The 21,198-nt window shown below is 44.5% G+C and overlaps 1 protein-coding gene across 1 annotated transcript in view; it reads left to right on the top strand.

Annotated features, from left to right (window-relative positions):
- ARHGAP31 (Rho GTPase activating protein 31) overlaps nt 1–19,791 on the top strand; it is a 112,895-nt gene extending 93,104 nt beyond the window's left edge. Inside the window, exons 9-12 of the mRNA XM_045540216.1 lie at nt 1,265–1,327; nt 3,578–4,153; nt 11,053–11,330; nt 14,488–19,791. Of these exons, the coding sequence (XP_045396172.1) occupies nt 1,265–1,327; nt 3,578–4,153; nt 11,053–11,330; nt 14,488–16,911 (3,341 nt within the window). The 3' untranslated portion in view covers nt 16,912–19,791. The remainder of the gene's footprint in view (nt 1–1,264; nt 1,328–3,577; nt 4,154–11,052; nt 11,331–14,487) is intronic.
- Nucleotides 19,792–21,198: the final 1,407 nt, after the last annotated feature.

Below are 21,198 nucleotides of genomic sequence, written 5' to 3'. Positions count from 1 at the left end.
CAGCCAAGGATGCAATCAATAGAGCAAATAGACAACCTACAGAATGGGAGAAAATATTTACATACTATATATCCAATAAAGGGCTAATAACCAGAATCTGCAAAGGACTTGAGCAAATTAGCAAGAAAAAATCAAACAACTCCATTAAAAAATAGGCACAAGACATAAACAGAAACTTGTCAAATGAAGATAGACTAATGACCAACAAACTGATGAAAAAATGTTCAACATCATTAATCATCATGGAAGTGCAAATCAAAACCACAACGAGGTATCACCTAACTTCAATAAGAATGGCTCTTATCAAAAAGTCCCAAAACAACAGATGCTGATGTGGATGCAGAGAGAAAGGAATACTTATACACTGTTAGTGGGAATGCAAACTAGTACAACATCTATGGAAAGTAGTATGGAGATACCTCAAAGAACTAAAAGTAGAACTACCATTTGATCCAGCAATCCCACTACTGGGTATTTACCCAAAGGAAAAAAAAGCAATTTTATGAAAGAAGACACTTGCACTCCAATGTTTGTAGCAGCACAATTCACAATTGCAAAGATGTGGAAAAACCCAAGTGCCCATGAATACATGAGTGGATTTATGAAATGTGGTATATGTGTACTATGGAGTACTATTCAGCCATAAAAAATGGTGATCTAGTATCTTTTGTAACAACCTGGAACTAGAGACCGTTCTTCTAAGTGAAGTATTGCAAGAATGCAAAAACAAATACCACGTGTACTCAATAATAAATGGGAACTACTCAGTCAACACTTATGTGCACATATGGAAGTAAAACTCAGCAGAAATCAAGTAGGTGGGAGGGAGGAGGAGGAGATGGGTAAATTCACACCTGATGTGTATAATGCCCACTCTCTGGGTGAAGACCACACTTAGAACTTTGACTCAAACTGTATAAAAGCAAATTATGTAACCAAAACCTGTGTACCTCCATAATATTCTGAAATTAAAAAATAAATAAAATAAAGTTAAAAATATTGGGTTCAGACTCCTCATTTACTAATAGCTATTTGGCAAAATTACAATTTACCTTTATCTGTCAAACTTTAATAAAACTTTGCTCAATAAGAAAACAGGAACAGCTAGGGGGGAGTGGAGGACTGTTTTCCAAGGGGATAAATTACAAATATTTGCAAAACTTTCCTAAAGACATTTGTCTTCTATACTTACAGCCTGACTTATTTTTCTGAATGTTTCCTCTTAGTATACATTCATCAGAGATATTTTTTCTCTTGTCTTTAGTGGAAAAAGCTACTATCCGACCAGCTAAAAGCATGGACTCGCTGTGTTCAGTGCCTGTGGAAGGTGAGATTTTACAATGAGTTTCTAGCTGGGGATCACACCTGGGAGACTGGAGCTCACACCAGATTTGCCTGTTTATCTGCAGTCATGGTCACGCACAGTCACCTAGTCTCAAATGCCTCCCTGACCCTTCCCAAACTCAAGCCCTTGCCATACACAGCCTCCCCTGCTACCACAGGGGTAGGCCTAAAGAGCCTTTCTCTTTCTCCAACCTTCCTCTAGCCACAGCTGGAGTCCACAGCTACTTTTCATTCAAACTTGTAGAAGGTAAAAGGTCAACACCTGAAAACGAAGGCAGATGCAGCTTCCCCTTTGGGCAGTAAAAAGAGCCAAGCATTGGTTTATGTAGGTGCTCATATGTCTTGAGTTTGGATGTTTCCATAAGTATTGGCTTCATAGTGCTTTTCAGGTCATGATTTCGAGTTAAGTTTGTTCATTCATTCATTCATTCATTCACTCATTCGTTATTTATCAGTAAACATCAATTAGGCACCAGCTATGTGTCAGGCATGTGCACACTACCATATACTTTGTTGGAGAAGATGTGTGTGCACTTGCACACAAGGTGACACCCTCACCATGACAACATGTAACCACCTTTGTTCTCACAGCTCTAGCCTTAAGGGCAGACTTGCCTGTACAATCTCTCTTCTTAGGCAACCAACAAGTATCGTTACCAGTTTCAAGGCAAAGGACTTGTCTGGCAACAGACTGTTAAAACTCCTCTATATTTATCCCATGACTTTCCAACCCCTTTAATACAAGACATTTTTATCTTTGAAAAATGAGACAGCCTGAAGCAATACAGGAAATCTTTAGAACAACTTTTTATGGGATTTTGGGGTTTTTTTTTTTTGCCTTATATGGATTCCTAAGAACAACGTTTAAAATAATTCCAAACTTGTATAATGCTCAGTGAGATCTTTTTAAGCTGACCGGATAGTTTTAGAATTTTTTCACTTTTATATTCATTCATTTGCTTTTTTGCTTGTTTTTTGAGACACGGTATCTCTCTGTTGTCCAGGGCTGGAGTGCAATGGCATCATCATAGCTCGCTGCAAACTCAAACTCCTGGGCTCAAGTGATCCTCCTGCCTCAGCCTCCCGAGTAGCTGGACTACAGGCACCACCACACCTGGCTAATTTTTCCTATTTTTAGTAGAGATGGGGTCTCACTCTTGCTCAGGCTGGTCTCTAACTCCTGGCCTCAAGCAATCCTCCCGCATTGGCCTGCGGGAGTGCTAGGATTACAGGTGTGAAACACTTAGTCCGGTCCCATTTGCTTTGGTTTTGAAACCTCTTTGGTCAGTTCTTGCCCAGGTTTGCAGGACTTAATATTTCAAAATATAAGTCATTGTGCATATGACTTAAGTGAGTATTGGGCAGATCATCTAATCTCTGAGTCTCACTGTCCTCATGTGTTAAAGGACATAATTACACTTCCCTTACAGGGTGGTTGTAAGAATTTTAAACATAATGTTCCATAAGATGTTCAGCATAGTGCTTAATACCAAGTTAGAAATTATTTTCTGGATCCCTTGCAACTCACAAATCATCTCCAAGCTTATTTACTTCCCATGCAGACTTTTTTCTTTTTGCCTTCATTTCTAAGTCAGTTAAGAACTCACTGCTCACCGCTATGCTTCTGAACATTTAGTTAATTTACATTCCTAGTTTCTTATCCTCTGAATCAACAGGAAGAAGTCTGGGCAAAGAGGGGAGAGGTCTAGCTGAGAACAGCATTTGTTTCCTTGCTAGGAAATCAAAGTCCTGTCTGGGTCCCTCTGCCAGAGAAGACTTAAAACAATAGCTTTTAAAGTTCTAAAATAAAACAAGATACTCTCATTTTTCCCTTTTGTCTTCTTCATTTTGAGCAAACATCGTTCTACCATCTCCTATCTGTTTCTTTATTTTTTTCATGATCTACACTTAATGCCTGGTAGATGATAGCTCTGTTTAACAATATTGTCAGTGACTTTCTTTTGGAAACTGCTCTTACCTGCAGAGTTTAAAACTGATATATATGTCATAACAGCAAATGGTCCTATCAGAGCATCATGCCAAAATTCTGCATGTATGAAAAAAATGTTTTCTCTTGTCAAGCGAATGTTAGGTACCTGTCATTGTTTGGCTATGCCGCTATTAGAATGCTGTGCCTCTCCAGTATTCAAATATTGTGTGCCTGCCCTTCCTGCAGGCCAAGCAGTCATGCATGTGCCCAGTCTGCTAACATGTACTTGTTCTTTTTCACCAGGAAAAGAAACCAAAGGAAATTTCAATCGAACAGTCACCACTGGTGGATTTTTCATTCCAGCATCAAAAATGCACTCGACCAACACTGGTAGCTCATGTGACCTCAGCAAGCAGGAGGGAGAATGGGGCCAGGAGGGGATGCCTGCGGGGGCTGAGGGTGGCTTTGACGTGAGCAGTGACCGGAGCCAACTCCAGGGCGCTCAGGCCCGGCCCCCACCTGAGCAGCTGAAGGTGTTCCGGCCCATTGAGGATCCTGAGAGTGAGCAAACAGCCCCAAAGATGCTGGGCATGTTCTACACCTCGAACGACAGCCCCAGCAAATCCGCCTTCACCAGCAGCCTCTTCCAGATGGAGCCCTCCCCCCGTCATCAGCGCAAGGCACTGAACATCTCCGAGCCCTTTGCTGTGTCTGTGCCACTCCGTGTCTCAGCTGTCATCAGCACCAACAGCACCCCGTGCAGAACACCCCCGAAGGAGCTGCAGTCTCTTTCCAGCCTGGAAGAATTTTCTTTCCAGGGATCAGAGAGTGGAGGTTGGCCAGAAGAGGAGAAGCCACTGGGAGCTGAGACTTCTACAGGTAAAGCAGGGGAAGAAGGTCTCTTTCCATTGCAAGAAATAAAAAAAAGACTTAAATTTACTTAAATACAGTTTTCAGTGCAATGTAGTGAAGTGGTTAAGATTGTCGGCTCTAGAGCCAGAGAGCCTGGGTACAAATCCAGGCTCTGCCATTTTCTTTGTGATCTTTAGTGGGTTAACGAGGGCCGGGCACAGTGGCTCACTCCTGTAATCCCAGCACTTTGGGAGGCCAAGGTGGGAAGACTGCTTGAGCCCAGGAGTTCAGGGTTACAGTGAGCTATGATGGTGCCACTATACTCCAGCCTGGACAACAGAGCGAGACCCTGTCTCTAAAAACAATTCAAAAAGACAGCAGGTTAAGTTTAACCACTCTGTACCTCAGTTTCTTAATCTGTAAAATGGGAATAATGATGTTAATAATCATACCTTCTTCATGAGTTTGTTGAGAACATTAAATTAGTTAATACATATAAAGCTCTCAGAACAGTGTCTAAAATATATGGTGAGCACTCAATAAATGTTACCCATCACTATTTTATTCTTGCACATAGTGAGAAGGCAGGAGGGAAAGCTCACAGCATGGAATGCAGAACTGCAGAACTAAAACTGGGGATTCAACTCTTCCAGACTCATTCGCTCTCCGTCCACACATCCTCATGTCTACGGAGAACGTGCTAGCAACCTTAGCAATGAGAAAGAGCATCTTTCCCCCAATTTCCTTGCAGGGAGGATTCTGCCTGGGTCACATGCCCAGCCTTGGACCGGTCACTGTTGCCACACTAAGAGTGTCTGAGATTGGCCAGACTTGGGTCTCTGGGTGTGCCTGGAGTGAGGAGGAGTTCTTTGACCAATAACCAAACAGAAGCCACATAAAATGGAAGTAGGAAGAATCCCAAAGGAGAATATGGCTGATGGTCAAATCAAATAGTGTTTATTTTGGTTTAGGAATGTTTCTTTCCAATGAATATTAGCTAGCTATTTTTCAGCACCTGTTATGTTGTCAGGCACTGTCCTAAGTTTTCTACACGTATTATCTCATTTCTCCTCACAACAATCCTATGAGTTATAGGTAGTTACTATTATCCCTATTTGCTTAGAGAGGAGTAAGTCATTTGCCCAATGGGTCATAGCACAGAAGTGGAAAAACCAGGATTTTAATCCAGACTTAAAAACCCATGCTTGTGAGCACTCCCCCGTGCTCCCTTGTGTGTTTGCTGTGGGCTGTGGAGTCACAAAGACATGACTAGCAAGCTTGCACACTACGAAAGGAAACTGAAACTCTGCACTGAAGTTCAGCACAGGGTCAGCCTATGGAACTAGCATAAAAGCCTCCTCCAGCTTTTTGGAATGAGGGAGGGCCTGGGTGCCCAAAGTATCATGTATCATGACAGAGGTGCTCAGAGCGGACGGCAAAGGCATGAAGGAGAGGCAGTCCTCTTGGGAGGGTTCTGGGAAGATTTAGAAGAGGTGACATTAAGGGTGGGCCTTCATAAATGGGTAGGATTTCTTCCTGCACAAAAGATGACATAGGACATTCTAGGCTGAGAGGCAGCTAAATACTGTGGGAAGTGTGTAGGTTTTGGAACCCCACTGGGCTGATTCGGAGGCCAGCTTTACCACTTTTTGGCAGTTGACAGCGGGTGATTTTGGAGCCTGTTTCTCATCAACAGCGGAGGCTCCTATCCCAAAGGCTGAGGTGAGATCTGAAGGGGGCAATGTCCTTAAACTACCTGCCCATGGTCTGGCTCTGAAGATGCTCAATGAATGTTAATCCTGTTTCCTCCCCTTACCCTTCAGGATGGGTGCACAGGTGAGCAAAAGGCAGAGGCATCAAGTGATGCCTGGTCTGGAGAATGGTCCATGGGTGGTGTGGGTGATGCAGGATGAGGGTAGAGGAGGAGGTGAAGCCTTTGAAGAAAACACTGTTTCCAAAGGCTTTTGGGAGATTGGTTGTCCTCTTCAAAACAGAGGGTCACTGGGCCCCAAAGACAGACCAGGGGACAATGTATTGTCTTTTTTTCCCTCTCTCTTTTTTCTGTAAATAAGAATACCCAGTCTGTATTAAACTGGTCTGGGCAGGCTCCAGCCTGCCTTCCTGCCATGACTGGTGGGTGATGGGGGCAGAATGAGGGACCTGTGGGAGGCAGCCACGTCGGCCTGGGACCCAGGGCAGAAGCGAGCCGCTGAAAGGCTCAGGGACAACAGGTCCCTGCACTCTGCTCTTTGATGGGGGCAGCTTAATTTAAACTTCCTATCTCCATCCATGATTATTCCAAATAGAGAACTTCACCTTCATTAATAAAATATTTTTCTTTGTTTTGAGCAGTAGCAGTGGGTAAAAGAAAAAGAATTAAGGACAATTTTCCAGGTTACCTAATTAAAATTTTTAGTCGCTCTAGTCAAACCAGCTCTCCCACTTCTGGCTAATCTAGGTGAAATGCCAATATAGCCCAAGGGGTAAGAGATATCAAAGAAGTAGTGCACTTTAACTGAAGTGCTGATAATGAGATCATTGATTGCTCCAAGTGAAAAGTTTAAAGGATTAATCAATGCAACCATTATAATTGATTATCTGACTTTTACCTGATTCAAGGGTATAACCTGCTAACCTAATCCTCAGCCAGGGAGAAAAAGGACCACAAACCTGATCCTTCTGAAAGTGAAGGACGAATTTATGGGCTGACTTAAAAGCTACAATGAACACTCTGCATCCCTGTTTAGATATTCTTATTAGAGAAAGATTAGAATAACCACATAGCTTTAAGGAAACTTGATAAATGAAAATCCATAATTTCTCCAAGAGATATTAGGAGTTGCCTCATTCTTTTACTGAAGAATTTACAACAGAATCCTCTTAACTAGTTATATTTTAATGCATCTGAAATATGATTCTACCTACAAAAATTTGTTCTGCCCTTTTTATTGTTTTGTTTTGTTTTTTAACCAGGAGCAAAGCTAGCTCATAATCCCGTGGTTCTCTTAGTTAAGGTACAGGCTAAGCTGCTATAAGATAGAAAACTAAAAATACAGAGACTCAAATAAGTTAGAAGTTTATTTCTACCTTACATCAAGGTCCAGAGGAAGGGGGCTGGGCTCCAGGAGAGCATCTGGGGTTCCAGGCTCCTTCAGCTGTACCCGAGGGCGTTATCCTTATCCGTGCAGCCAAAGTGGGCTCAGCACCCCATGTCCACATTCTCACCCATGAGAGGGGGATAAGAAGAGGAAGCCAAGCAGCTTCCACCCAAGGATGCAACCCGGAAGCTACACATATCACTTCCAGTCCATCCCATCTGCCAAACTTATTTCACATGGCCATACCTACCTTCAAGAGAGGCTGAGAAATTGGGAGAGGTTCTAGCTCTAAATAAAGAAGAGAATGGATATTGGGGGACAATTAGCAGTCTCTGCCTCCATGGTCACCCACTTTGTACATTACGTGTCCCATGCTGGGAACCTGGCAATGCCCTTCCCTTTTGAGCTATAGAGATTCTTCTGTAGCATAGAAGCAGCCACCAAATCTGTCAACCAACAAAAATTTGTTGAACTCACAGGACTTTAGCAGGTAATTTTTAGGAATAGATACTGCCTCTGTTCTTGAGGAAGTTACCCAAGGATGGAAGCCACATACATGTGGAAAGATAATGGTAAACTGATGATTGAGCACCACATAGGCAATAACACTAAAAACTTCAAGGTGAGGGAAGAAGGAGAGATTGGTCTGGAGGTGGTCTAGGAAAGCTACAAGGAGGTGGAGGCACATGCCTGTAGTCCTAGCTATGCAGGAGGTTGAGGTAGGAGGATCACTTGTACAACGGCACTCCAACCTGAGTGATAGAGTGGGACCCAGTGTAAAAAAAAATTACTAATGCATTTACCCTTTCACTCAGAAGTTTCACTTCCAAGAATTTATTTTAAATAAATAGCTGCACAAATACAAAATGGTGACACATAGCATGGCATTATTTGTAATAGCAAAAGACTGGTGATGCCTGTCTCTTTAGAATACTGGTTGGATAACTAGGGTACATCCACACAATAAAGTCCTACAGACCCCATAGCTTCATGGGCCCTGCACAACATTCCTTCAAACCCCTGTGTATCTGTGGGGGACAGTTTCTGTGCACATGGAAGGCGTCCTATCTCAGATGTCTTCCTTGTGTTTCTAGTTTTCTGCCTCAGGCCTTTTTCTGAAGGGAGAACATCACTCAGCCCTTACTTGGGACAGCCCAGAAGTATGCAGAATTAACTGTGGCAGCCCTCAACTAATACAGGCCAGGAATCATGAATAAATGACCCAGCCTCATATCCTTTGGAGGGATTATTGTGGAGCATACTCTACCTAGCTCCTCAGAGTCCCAGTTGCTCACAGTGGTAGCCAGCTCACCACCATGCTCTTTATTGATTTTGCCTCCATCCCTGTCTCACTTCCTCATTTCTGCTTCCTGGGACCACCTTCCAAATAAGCCCCCTGCTGCTGGGATTTTGTTTCAGGCTCTGCTTTGAGGGGAACCCAGACCAGGCTACATCCTAAAGAATGATCAGTCTCCCTGTCTACTAATATGGCATGGACTTCAAGATACGTTAAGTGAGAAAATGTAAAGCCAACAACTGTATATATCATCTGCTATATTTTATATAAAAAGAGTAAGAGATAAAAAAAATATACAGTACAAGTATCTGTGCAAAAATAAATTGCTGGCCTGGAGCAGTGGATCACACCTGTAATCCTAGCACTCTGGGAGGTTGAGGCAGGAGGATCAGTTGAGTGCAGGAATTTGAGCTTGCAGTGAGCTGTGATGACACCACTGCACTCCAGCTCGGGCAACAGAGTGAGACCCTGTCTCAAATTAAATAAATAAATAAATAAAATGAACCAATAAACTAATAAAAGTGGTTACCCATAAGAGACAGTGGGAGTGTGGAACAGAGTGAAGCAGCAGGGATGAACACATGGAGGGTGACCAAGGACAGATAGGTCTGGGAAGGCTCCAAAGAGGTGTTGTCTTAAAGAATGGATTAGATCGGAACCACAGCGAGGACCAGAGCAGAAGAGTGCAAGGCCTAGTAGGGGGAGTGGTAGGAGAAGAGTGGACACGTGGCTGGACCAGAGTGAGGAGGCCTTTTTATAGACAGTGGGCCCTCCGTATCCATGGATTCACCATCCTTGGATTCAACCAACTGCTGGTCAAAAATATTAAAGAAAAGAATTGCGTCTATACTGTACATGTACAGACTTTTTTTTCTCATTGCTTTTCTTTAAACAATACAGTATACCAACTATTTACATAGCATTTACATGGTATTATATATTATAAGCAGTCTAGAGATGATTTAGAGTATATGGGAGGCTGTGCATAGATTATATGCAAATTCTACACCATTTTTCCTAAGGGACTTGAGCATCCACAGCTTTTGGCATCCATGGGAGGTCCTGGAACCAATCCCCCACAGATACCGAGGGGCGACTATAGTCTTAACTTTCAAACTCTGTAAATGTTTTACATATTCAAAGAAAAAATTGGATTTTAGGAAATAAGGGTACTAAGTAATGGACAAAAGCAAATAGCACTATTATCAATTCTGAAGCATTATTCAGACATCAGGAAGCCGGCTCTAGGTCTGACTGAGCTGTAAGGCAGGGATTGTGGTGAGATACCACGGAGTTAAGTCACCAGTGTGACCGATGGTGATGAGCAGAGTTTGTTCTTAGCCAATAAACTTTTCTGAGCTTGTGCAGTATGTCAGACACTGTGCTTTTTCTCATGTTCTACTTTATCCTCACACGGGCCCTGCAAAGCAAGTACTATGATGCCTTTGTACCAAGATTACAAGTTTCACTGAGACTAGAATTTGAACCCAGGTTTCTTTAATTCCACTGTCAATCATTAATAACATTTATTAAGGGCCTGCTATGTGCCGAGCACTACCCTAGGTACTTAGTTTTTATTGCTCACTGTGAAAACAGCCTTATGTAATGAAATGGGGCCTTACTTCAGGCAAGGCAATAGAGGCCAAACTTGAGGTCTGCCTTCTTCTTCCTGATCTCAATAGATGTTTAAGATCAGAGCCAAATTACTTTGGAATATATCTAAATCAACTGTAGCTATTCCCCCCGGCAAGAGTCACACAGGAAGCTGCTAATCATAATTATAAGACATCGTGGCAGCAAGGTGTGAATAATAGATTTTTGGACCTTGGGTACAGAACTTGACATCTCAGGGCCTATTTATTTGTGAAGTGAAAGATTGGGCTAGAAGAGGGTTTCTCAACTTCGGCACTATTGACATTTTGGGTTGGAAAGTTCTTTCTTGTGGGGGGCTGTCCTGTGTGTTGGAGAATATTTAGCAGCATCCCTGGCTTCTGTTCACTAAATGCCAGTAGCACACCCCTTCCCAATGTTGTGACAACCAAAAATATCTCCAGACATTGCCAAATGTCCCCTAGGGGGAGGGGAAGGTAGGAGCAAAATGGCCTCTGGTTGAAAACTACTAGATTAGATGATCTTCAAGGTCCCTCTCATCCCTGACAATCTGTGACTCTGGGACCTGAGGCCAGAACATTACTAGGAAAGAGTTGTAAAGAATGTATGGGGCAGCTGTACCTGGTGGCTCACACCTATAATGCCAGCACTTTGGGAGCTGAGGTGGAAGGATCGCTTGAGGCCAGAAGTTGGAGGTTGCAGTGAGCTATGACAATGTCACTGCGCTCCAGTCCAGACAACAGAGCAAGACCCTGTCTCAAAAAAAAAAAAAAAAAAGAATGCGCAAGGCAGTGAGTGAGCTGCGAGAATACCCTCCATCTTTGTGAAGCAGGATCAGGAGACAGGGCAGTGACTATGTTGGGAACAGTCTCTCTTGAAATGAAATCTCCTTTAACTGATAACTCACACCTTCATTGCAGCCTCTGTACCTAAGAAGGCAGTTCTTGAGGATGCCAAGCCAGTACCTGAAGCAGTGGGGACAGCAGAATACGGCAAAGGCCTTTCCCTGGAGCCAGGCACCCAGCTGGAGGAGAAAACCTCAGAAGTCTCTTTGGGCTCTCAACATTCAAGTGAATTAGAGAAGATGCCAAATCCAGAGAAGGTGGTGGAAGAAGGACGAGAAGCTGGCCGGGTGGAGTCCAGTGCTCTGCCAGAGAGCCCCAGGACCAGAGCCGAAGCTGTGTTTCTCCATGAGATGGTAAGGTGGACTCACGGCCTGCTCCAGCTGGGTAGTCCTCCCAAGGGCTCTTGCTGCAATTTAAAGTAGATTAAAAAAAAATTTTTTTTTAACAATTAGTTTCTGCCAAAGAGAGTTTAAGCTACAAACTTCTAATCAGGTCTGGGATTTGTTTTGCAGTAGACTTTTCTGAAGTCCTTCAGTGATGAGGAGGAAACATCCAGCTCAGATTCCTCAGGACAGATTCAACTCTAAATATTTCTAACCTGAGGTTACCACAAACCAGTAACATGTCATTGGAATGTAACAACATTCAATCCCAGAAGCAGCACAAAACCTGCTTGTCATATCCCAGTCCCAAATATGATGATCATTCACAGGGTCCATCCCTCTTCCTCCAGACATCCTGGGTAGGCAGTTGTCTATGATTGTTTCTAAAACCTGAAAGATTTCCAGGATCCATTCCTTCCTCCTATGGCTTCTGGAGAAGTTAAAATACAATGGCAAAGCTTACTGACCTTGTCCACTTTTTAGAGGCAGAATTTTCCAAGAAGGTTTTTATGGGATGTCCTTATATCCCATAAGGGAGGAGGTTTTCCAGGGACTCCCAGGAAAGAGTCCTGCATTTGAGAAACAGCTCTATAATCAGAGGAGTGTGCCAAAGGGGAAAAGGAAGCTCTTTGCCTTTTAACTTGCTTCCAGGACTTGGTTTTTAGGACATGCACAAAAGGACCATGTGCTGGGAGTTAGAGCATAGCTGGGGTGACACGGTGGCCTCAGGAAGGCTGAGTGAGGTTCCCTATAAGATGCATTTGCATTTTTTGAAGAGAAAGGATGCAGAGATTCATATGGGGATTGGATTCTTATGTGGAGGGCCCAAGTATGAATGGCATTGCTTTGAGAAGTGGATAAAGTTAATGCTGGAAAGAAACCAGGGTGGATTCAAGAAAACAAGTAAAGGCATCAATTCATTCATTCATTCAAAACATGTAGTAAACACCCACTTTGTGCCAGGCATGATGCTGAACAGTGAGATCACTGTAATGAACAAAACTGTCACTGTCCCTGCCTTGTTGGAGCTAATACCCTAGAAGGGGAAAGGACATTGAACAAGTAATTTCTGGGGTGCTATGGAGGCTTGGAGTGCTGTGGAAGCATATAGCAGGAGGACCCAACCTAGTGAGAGGGAGGAGGGGTGCCACAGGGGCCAGGGAGGGCTTCTCTGAAGAACAGGTATTTAGGTTGAGAACTTGGCCGTAAGAAAGGGGTAGAGTGTGGGATAGAAAGGGAGAAAATTCCAGGCAGAAAGAATAAGATGTGCCATGAATCTTGGATGGGAAAGAACATAAAACATTTCAAGGAATGAGAACAAGGCCAGGATAGCTGGGCTGGAGAAAGTGAGACTCAAAGGGACACAGGAGCCACATCAGCCAGGACACCTTGGAAGGGATTTGGGGATTAACCTAAGGGCAGTGGGAAAGCATATGAGATGTTCAGAATTTTATGTTTAAAAGGTTTCTCTATTCTGTGAGGAGCATGGCTTGGAGAAGGGCAGGAGAGGAGGCACGAATGCCAGTTAGGAGGCTAGTATGTGGCAAGCCAGGTGAGAAAAGATGGTGGCGTGGGCTCATGTGAGGTCATGGGGACAGAAGTGGAAGGATGCAAGAGCCATTTAGAAGGTAGAATGAACAAGATTTGGTGAAAAATTGGAGAAGGAGTGAGGAAAAAGGAAGCGTCAAAGGCACCTCATAAGTTCTGGTCTGAACAAAAAGTTACACTGTGGGTCCACTTACTGAGAGGGCAGAGTGAAGTAGAGGGGAATTTAGATGGTAATTTATTCATCTAAATGTACTGATTTTTTTAGTAAGAGATCAATTAATGTAGGTGCTGAGGAGAGTAAAGAGATGAGTCTGTCCCTGCCCTAAAGGAGGGCCCAGTCTAGTAGGCAAAATAGAAATGTACACACATAAATGCAGTGCAGTAGAATCAGATTACTTTTTGACCAAGTAATCCTGCAGAGTTGTGTGAAAGAAATAACTCAAAAGAAAACATTACAGCCATTGCAATTCAATTGGCCCTTTATTGAGCACCTACTCACAATACACCAGGCACCTTTTGGACTTGAGGTATCAAAGATGAATAAACACAATCCCTGACATCAAGGAGCTCACAGTCCACTGGGAATGGTAAGGCAAACATAACAAGTAACTGTAATATGAAATGACATGTGATTAGAGCCAGGTGGGAAGGGGTGAGAGGTCAGCAGCCAATCAGACCTCTCAGAAAGATCTGTGCCCCCACAGGGTAGAAATGCATCTCCAAACTGTTTCTGCTTTGGGCAGAATTAGGCCTTGAAGCATGACTTGGAAGAAACTGAAATTTTTTTTTTTCCTGGCTCTGACCAGGCCTCCATCCCTTTCCTGTCTACAGCTTTGGGCTCTGTGTAGGGAAAGGGAGGAGTGGAGAAGGACAAAGGGAAGCTGGACTTGAGGGGAGACAAGAATAGCAAACAAGATGAGGGAGGAGGCAGTTCAACAATCACAGAAAAAAAAACCCATCATCTTAACAGTGATTTTGCTATTTTTCTATATGCCTTTATTTTAATATGTATTGAAATATTTTTCCATGTGGAATATGTATTTCTTTGGTAATGAGAAAAAAGAACTACATTTACTTATTTGGAAAGCAGGTGTCAGGGTAAAAATGAACATTTTCATTCTACTGAGAGAATCTCATTCTTGTATGCTTTCTAGTAAACCTGAAGTTAAATAAGACTGGGGTTTCTGTCTGTTTTATAAGGCAACAGTGCACAGAGATTAAGCACTTATGTTCTGGTGTAGACAGAACTGGATTTCAATCCCAGTCTTCTGTTGTATGACTTAGGTTAATTGTTTATTTGCTCCGAGGCTTCCTCATCTATAAAATGGGAGTGATTATGATAGTGTTTATCTCCTAGAGTTGCCAGGGAAATTAAACAAGAAGATAAAGTATTGTTGAAGTATTTTATGGTACGTGGTAAGCGCTCAGACGCCACCGTTGTCAATGGCGCTGCGTCCTTTATTTGCTGAGGTGGCGCAGGCTGGCGCTGCGCTAGTCCCTTCCCTCTCTCTGGAAACAGTGCGATGTCAGTGTCCAGAGTCCTTCGTTCTAAAATAATCAGTTTATTGATGTTTTTCAGGATGAAGATGATCTGGCCAACACCCTGATCTGGCCCGAGATTCAACAGGAGCTGAAAATCATCGAATCTGAGGAGGAGCTTTCCTCCTTGCCACCGCCTGCTGTGACGATGACCCCAATTCAGCCAATTCTTGAGTCAAGTCCTGGGGCCTTGGCTCCCCCAGAGCCTCCTGGGAGCTTGCCTTGTGGCTCCGCCCCTGCTCCAGTCCCCGCCCCTCTGGAGGAGTTTACTAGGGATCCAACCAATCAGAGCACAGAGAGCACTTCCATGGCTACCAACAGAGAGAAGCTGGAGCCAATCAGCGGCCTCCACAGATCCGAGTTGGAGCTGGGCCTGCGCCCAGACCCCGCCCCCCTGGCTCCTCTGGAAATAGTCCCGTTTGAGACCGTGTCTCTACAAACGAGGGTGGAGGTGGGGGCCCCGGGGAATCTATCTCCTCCACTCCCACCTGCTCCTCCCCCTCCAACTCCTTTGGAGGAGGCACCTCGAGTCTTGGTGTCAAAGGGTGGCCCTGAGAGGGAAGACCCATCCAGGAATTTGAGGACAAATCCCCAGCTGAAGTTCAAAGACAGACCTGGGATCCCTAGCCTGTGTCAGGGAGACGAGGCTGCTCCAAGACAAAGTGAAAAGCAAAATTCGAAGAATGCTGCTCGCGAGGGAAAAGGCTCTGGTTTACCAAGCCCAACAAAGGAGATTGCGGTCTCCCCACAAGGAGAAGGGGATGTAGCCCATTCAGTTCAGGAGCCTTCAGACTGTGACGAAGACGACGCTGTGACAGACATTGCCCAGCATGGTCTGGAGATGGTGGAGCCCTGGGAGGAGCCCCAGTGGGTGACAAGTCCCCTTCACTCCCCTACCCTGAAAGATGGGCACGAGGCCCAGGTGCAGGGCCCCCAGGGCCACCGATTGGAGAAGAGGCTTTCCCACAGGCCCAGCCTTCGCCAGAGCCATTCTCTAGACAGCAAGCCCACATTTAAGAGTCAGCGGACTCTCGAGGCTCCCTCCTCCAGCAGTTGTACTGATCTTGAAACAGAGAGGAATTCCAACCCTCAGCAGCCCCTGGCACCCAGGAGAGAGATTATTGGATGGGATGAGAAAGCCATGAGGTCTTTCAGAGAGTTCTCTGGCCTGAAAGGGGAAGAGGCTCTTCCCAGCCAGAAGGGACCAGGTGGTGTGCAACCCAAGCCAGCAGAAACTAGCCCCATCAGCCTAGCAGAGGGAAAGGAGTTGGGGACATACCTAGGGCACAGCAACCCTCCAATTAAGCAAGGTGGTGTTCCTGGGCTGGAGAGCAGTGAGGAGAGTTCACCGAGCATGCAGGACAGCACCTTACCAGATCATCCCCCAAAGTTACAGCTGAAGAGCACTGAGTGTGGGCCCCCAAAAGCGAAAAATAGACCTTCTTCCCTCAACCTGGACTCTGCCATTCCCATTACTGACCTCTTCCGGTTGGAGAATGTGGCCTCATTTAGTTCACCTGGAATGCAGCAATCTGAGCCGGAAGACCCAAAGGGCACATGGGTGACTTCATCTCACTGTAAAGCAGACCCCTGGAGGGTTTACTCCCAGGACCCCCAGGACCTGGACATTGTTGCTCATGCCCTGACAGGCCGCCGTAACTCAGCTCCTGTGAGTGTGTCAGCTGTGAGAACCTCCTTCATGGTCAAAATGTGCCAGGCCAGGGCAGTCCCAGTCATCCCGCCCAAGATTCAGTACACCCAGATCCCACAGCCCCTGCCCTCTCAGAGCTCAGGGGAGAGTGGGGCTCAGCCTCTGGAGAGGAGCCAAGAGGAACCCAGCTCAACTAGTGGGACCTCTGAGAAATCTGCCAAAGATGATTCTCCTTCCCCCCTGGAAAGCCCAAAGGGAGAGAAACCAAAGCAAAATACAGGAGCTGTTAAGTCCTTGCCAATGGATGCCACTGCATCCTGCATGTGTGAGGGACCCACCCTTTCTCCAGAACCAGGCTTGTCTAACCTGCTCTCCTCCCAGGATGCAACAGTGCAATGCAGAAAGCGTACATCAGAGACAGAGCCGTCTGGGGACAACCTTCTATCTTCAAAAATAGAGCGACCATCTGGGAGTTCTAAGCCTTTCCATAGGTCTAGGCCAGGAAGACCTCAGAGCCTAATCTTATTCAGTCCTCCTTTCCCCATTATGGACCACCTGCCCCCCTCATCCACAGTGACGGATTCCAAGGTCCTGCTGTCCCCTATCAGAAGTCCCACCCAGACAATTTCCCCTGGCCTTCTTTGTGGGGAGTTGGCAGAAAACACATGGGTCACACCAGAAGGGGTTACACTTAGGAATAAAATGACTATCCCTAAGAATGGTCAGAGACTAGAGACCTCAACCAGCTGTTTTTACCAGCCCCAGCGGAGATCAGTGATTCTGGATGGAAGAAGTGGGAGGCAAATAGAATGACATCAATTCACCTGCTGGTGTCTGAAAAAAACAGCATGACTCATCTGGAAGTTATTACAGGGCCAACTTGTCATTTTCCAGGCACGGGTTATCAAGTTTGGGCTTATTTTGGCCTCTGACTTCTCTTTCTTCAGCCTTTTGACCATTTATTAATTTGTCCATTTTCCATAAGAGGGTCAAGGGAAGGATGAGGAGATGAAATTTGGATGTCTATATGAGCAAGTGGGAAAAGGTTAGGTAAGAGAAGAGGATGGAATGTGTGCTGCAGTGAAATTTGGGGCTTGTTTGTGAGTTGCATTGCTCCCCTATTATCATTATCTATTACTCTTGAGAGCTGGCTGTGATAGTGTCCTTTGAAAGAAAGAAAAATCTCTTGCCTATGTCAGAAAATATTGCTATTGAGGTTTGAAGACCTCCTCTTTACGTCATGCTTTTTAGTGCTCTTTAAAGCATATGTTCTTTTAGACCAGTTTTCTAATAAGCTTTGTAAAAGAAGTGTACTATCCAAAATAGAAGCAGATTTGGAAATGCAAACTAACGTGCACTTAGATATCCAAGTAGGTGAGTTTACCCATGCTGTTTCCCTGGAATCCCTGCAGACCTGTCCAAGATGACTCCATATACCAGCATAGAAAATCAAAATCAAGTGCAAACTCTGAGACTGGCACAATCCAAGAAGACTTTCTGGCTCTGGCTTCTATTCATTTTGGACTCCAACTGCCACTATACTGAACTCTGACTTATAAATCCAGTAGCTGGGCAGGGTTGGGGCTGAGCTGAGGATTACCTTAATGAAATTTACTAAATCTTCATTTCGGTATGCAACTGAAGTGAAGGTTATCTGCTTTCTTTACAATATCAAAGTCCAAGAACACAAAGTCATCATAGAGAAAAGCCTCATGAAAAGGCAGAACTGTGCTCCAAACTTACTGTGTTTAAATTGATGAGGCATAAGCAGAAAACACTTCTAGCTCAGCTTCACTCTTCTTGCACACCAGGCTGGGCCCAGTAGTACAGGAGAGGAAGAAGGGAGGCAACCTAGGAGGGGAGGGAAGAGCCCTAGCAGAGTGGCCCTCACTGCCACTCACTGAGAGCTGCCCTTCTTGAAAATGTATTTCATTTTAGCCAGTTGGTCCCTTCCTTTCTTCCCTCTCCCTTGCATAGTTCCCTCACCCACCAGTCACTCCAGGCATTCAAACTTGCTCTTCTCCTCTGTCTATATATTAACACAAACAGAAGCAATAAACCAATCTTATTTTGTTTCAGTTATTTAGAACTTTTCAATGGTTCTTTCCTTTCAGCTGGAGAGGAGGAAGGAGAACTAATATACCTGCTGGCAGATTGTTGGTGCTCCCCAAAAAGGGGTTTCACAGGGCACCTCTTCTCAGGTTCAAGCCTGGCTGAACTCTGTCCGGAAGCTCAGTCATTGCAGAAATAGCAGTACCTCTGGGCAGACCTCGCAACTGAGGCTCGTGCTGGGCTGGGTCAGGGCTGAGCTGTACTTACCTCCTCCAATAAGAAATTGGGAGCTGATGCCCTGCAACAGATATATATTCCTTCCTCTCTCTCTCTCTCCCCCCATCCTCCCCTCCCTCCCTGATAAGGCTTACGAATAGTTTTGAAATCTCGTACCTTTTAAAGCCAGTGTCTATGGCAAGGGTGGCTGGTGAGTCAGCTGATGAGTTCTGCCTTCAGAGAACACCGAGTGAGCAAGGGGAGCAATTAGTAGGCCTTTGGTCAGTGTGTTTGGACTCACTGGGTGAGCAAGACATTGGGCCAACAGCCAATGAGATGTCGACCCATAAGAAAAGTCCTAAAATATAGCATTTTCCCCCTAGGCAAGCAAGGTGAAGAAATATAGTGGTGGCGGATGAGAAAGGCCATGTTCAAGAGATTTGAAAAGTACATTCCTGCCTTATCAGAAAATGTGGCAGATAGCCTTTTATGTCAGTCTCAGTGCACTTGTGGTGTCTACGCTTTGGTAAGGACCACATTCCGGTTAAAATGTGAGGGAGGGAAAGAACCGCACTTTGCTTCACTGTCCGAACTCTGAGCCAAATAATGAAATATTTAAACTATATTATGATTATTTTAAAGTTTTCTTTGTAACAGTTATATATTTGTATTTGGGGATAGACTGAGAAGCCACCATTACACGCTAACAAGTGACTTCAGTTCTAAGGGTTGAGGAGCCCATGTAGATTGATGAAATGGCTGCCATGTCCCTTTAGACTCTGACCCTTTCGTTTACAGCATCACCTTCAGGAGCATGAGTATGTGGCTGTCGGCAGGAGACACACAGGAGGCTGTCTGGAGATATTCCCCACTCTGGGCTTTCCCAGCCGGTCAGTTCCAGAAGGCCTGAGACGCTGACTCCTCTTCTCAGTCAGTGTCGTGCTGCTCCAGCGTGGCCCTCTCCTTCGACTATCTCCCAGCCTGTCAGCCACCACAAACATGATTATATCCTGTGGTCTGGGCTAGCCAGGAATTTCACTGATGAAATTCCACTCTAAGGCAAAGAAAGCTCATATATTCTCCCCAAATTGTTACCCAAAATGCCGTGGGATTACCTATTTGGTCACCCACTTGGGGCGCTGAAAAATGAACCCCCTGAGAATTGCTGGATGGGAATCAGAGTGCCTGCTTCCATCCAGGGGAGGGGCAGAACAGGAGCTGCTGTCTGAGTCCCTAGAAAGGAATGTAGAATCAAACTCTCAAAGGGCTCCTTCAAATCAACTATCAGTCCTCAAAATGGGGGCGGCTGACTTTAAATGTTGAATTTGAAGTGCATGTCGAATGGGTACATGCATGTACCAATGTTTTCTTTCATTCAGCATTAATGATTGCTTAAGAAAATAATAACCTATATTTATTGCAAAATGGCCTGCCCAGACCTTGTGTGTTTTTTTTTTTTTTTTTAAGCCAAAATGGACCAGATAGAGGGTATCTGGATTTTATTCTCTGCTTCACTTGGTGTATGAGACCTGGCATATGAAGAGACCTGACCAAGAACCCCATAAAGATACTGTTAGCCCAATCTAAGCCCTAAAATTCAAATATTATCCAAGTCAAAATTTTGGATTCTGGGGACATTAAAAACATAAATATCACCATCCTCAACAAATATTTATCAAGAGCTTAGTAATAGTGCACTGCGTACCTTAGCACTCCTAAATCCTTGAAGAGACTAATGAAAAGGAGAGAGGGGTGGTAGCAAATGAAGCAGCCCATAAACAGCCAGGAGCAAGGTTTAGGCCTATTAAGTTACCAAACGAAAGCAGAAGGGGGAAAAATATAACAACTAGCATCTTTTAATAGGATTGTTAGTGGTATTCAAGTGACCTACTGACTTTAAATAATCAAATTAAACACAATTGCAAATCCAAGAGAACATACCAGTGAGATGCTCAGGTGTTGAGAACTTTGATTTTAAAAATTAGAGTGGCAACTATGTTAGAATAAGTATTAATAGCTCTGCAGTTTTGCATAGCCCTAATTGGTTTGGTTGTGAATTCCTGTTGCATCTCTGCAAATGAGCCAGGAAAGATCAGTATTCTATACTCTTTGAGAGCAGATGTTAGGGACTTTTATCATCACCAAGTGGATTAAGTCCTGTTGATGATGAAGTCATAGGCCCAAGGTAAACTGTTCATTTCATGTGCTGTATAGTGTTAGCACATAATAACCACATTTGGCTAAAATTGGGTGGGACGGTCATTTGTCTACACAGGCCTGTGCTCCTGCCTGAAGAGGTGCTGTGGAACATAAGATTCATTTATCTAGGATTGGAGTGGGAAAAGTCCATGGTAGGTCCAGTTCCCATCAGAATTGATTAGGGCCACATTCTACCATGGCAGGTCCTATCTGATGACAACATGAATCTTGGAGATAAGTGTTGCCAGGAGTATGATTTTAGGCACTTCAAGCAAGCAAGCAGGTCAGCTCAATATGTGAAATGACAAAGAATGTGACCTCCATTAACCAACATCTTCCCTAGCAAAATAAGGCCAGAAGAGGGAGCAAGCATCTTTCCAAGCATGGAGAGGAGGGGAGATGGTAGAAGGGTGATTGCCTGAGATGAGTGCAGTCCAGTAGTATAAAATTGGGGCCTCCATAGATTGGCTGCTGGGTAGGGGGTCATTTAGTAACCTCAAGGTACATGAATAACACAGAGATTACTTCTCTATGAGGGTGAGGAGGACATAGCTAAATATAAGAAGCTCATGAAGTCCATAGCCATGTTTTACTGGATGAACCACAATGCTTTGCAATAATTTAATGCCATAG

Source organism: Lemur catta, chromosome 1, assembly GCF_020740605.2.
Source record: "Lemur catta isolate mLemCat1 chromosome 1, mLemCat1.pri, whole genome shotgun sequence".
NCBI lineage: Eukaryota > Metazoa > Chordata > Mammalia > Primates > Lemuridae > Lemur > Lemur catta.
This window is presented reverse-complemented; position numbering and strand designations above follow the sequence as displayed.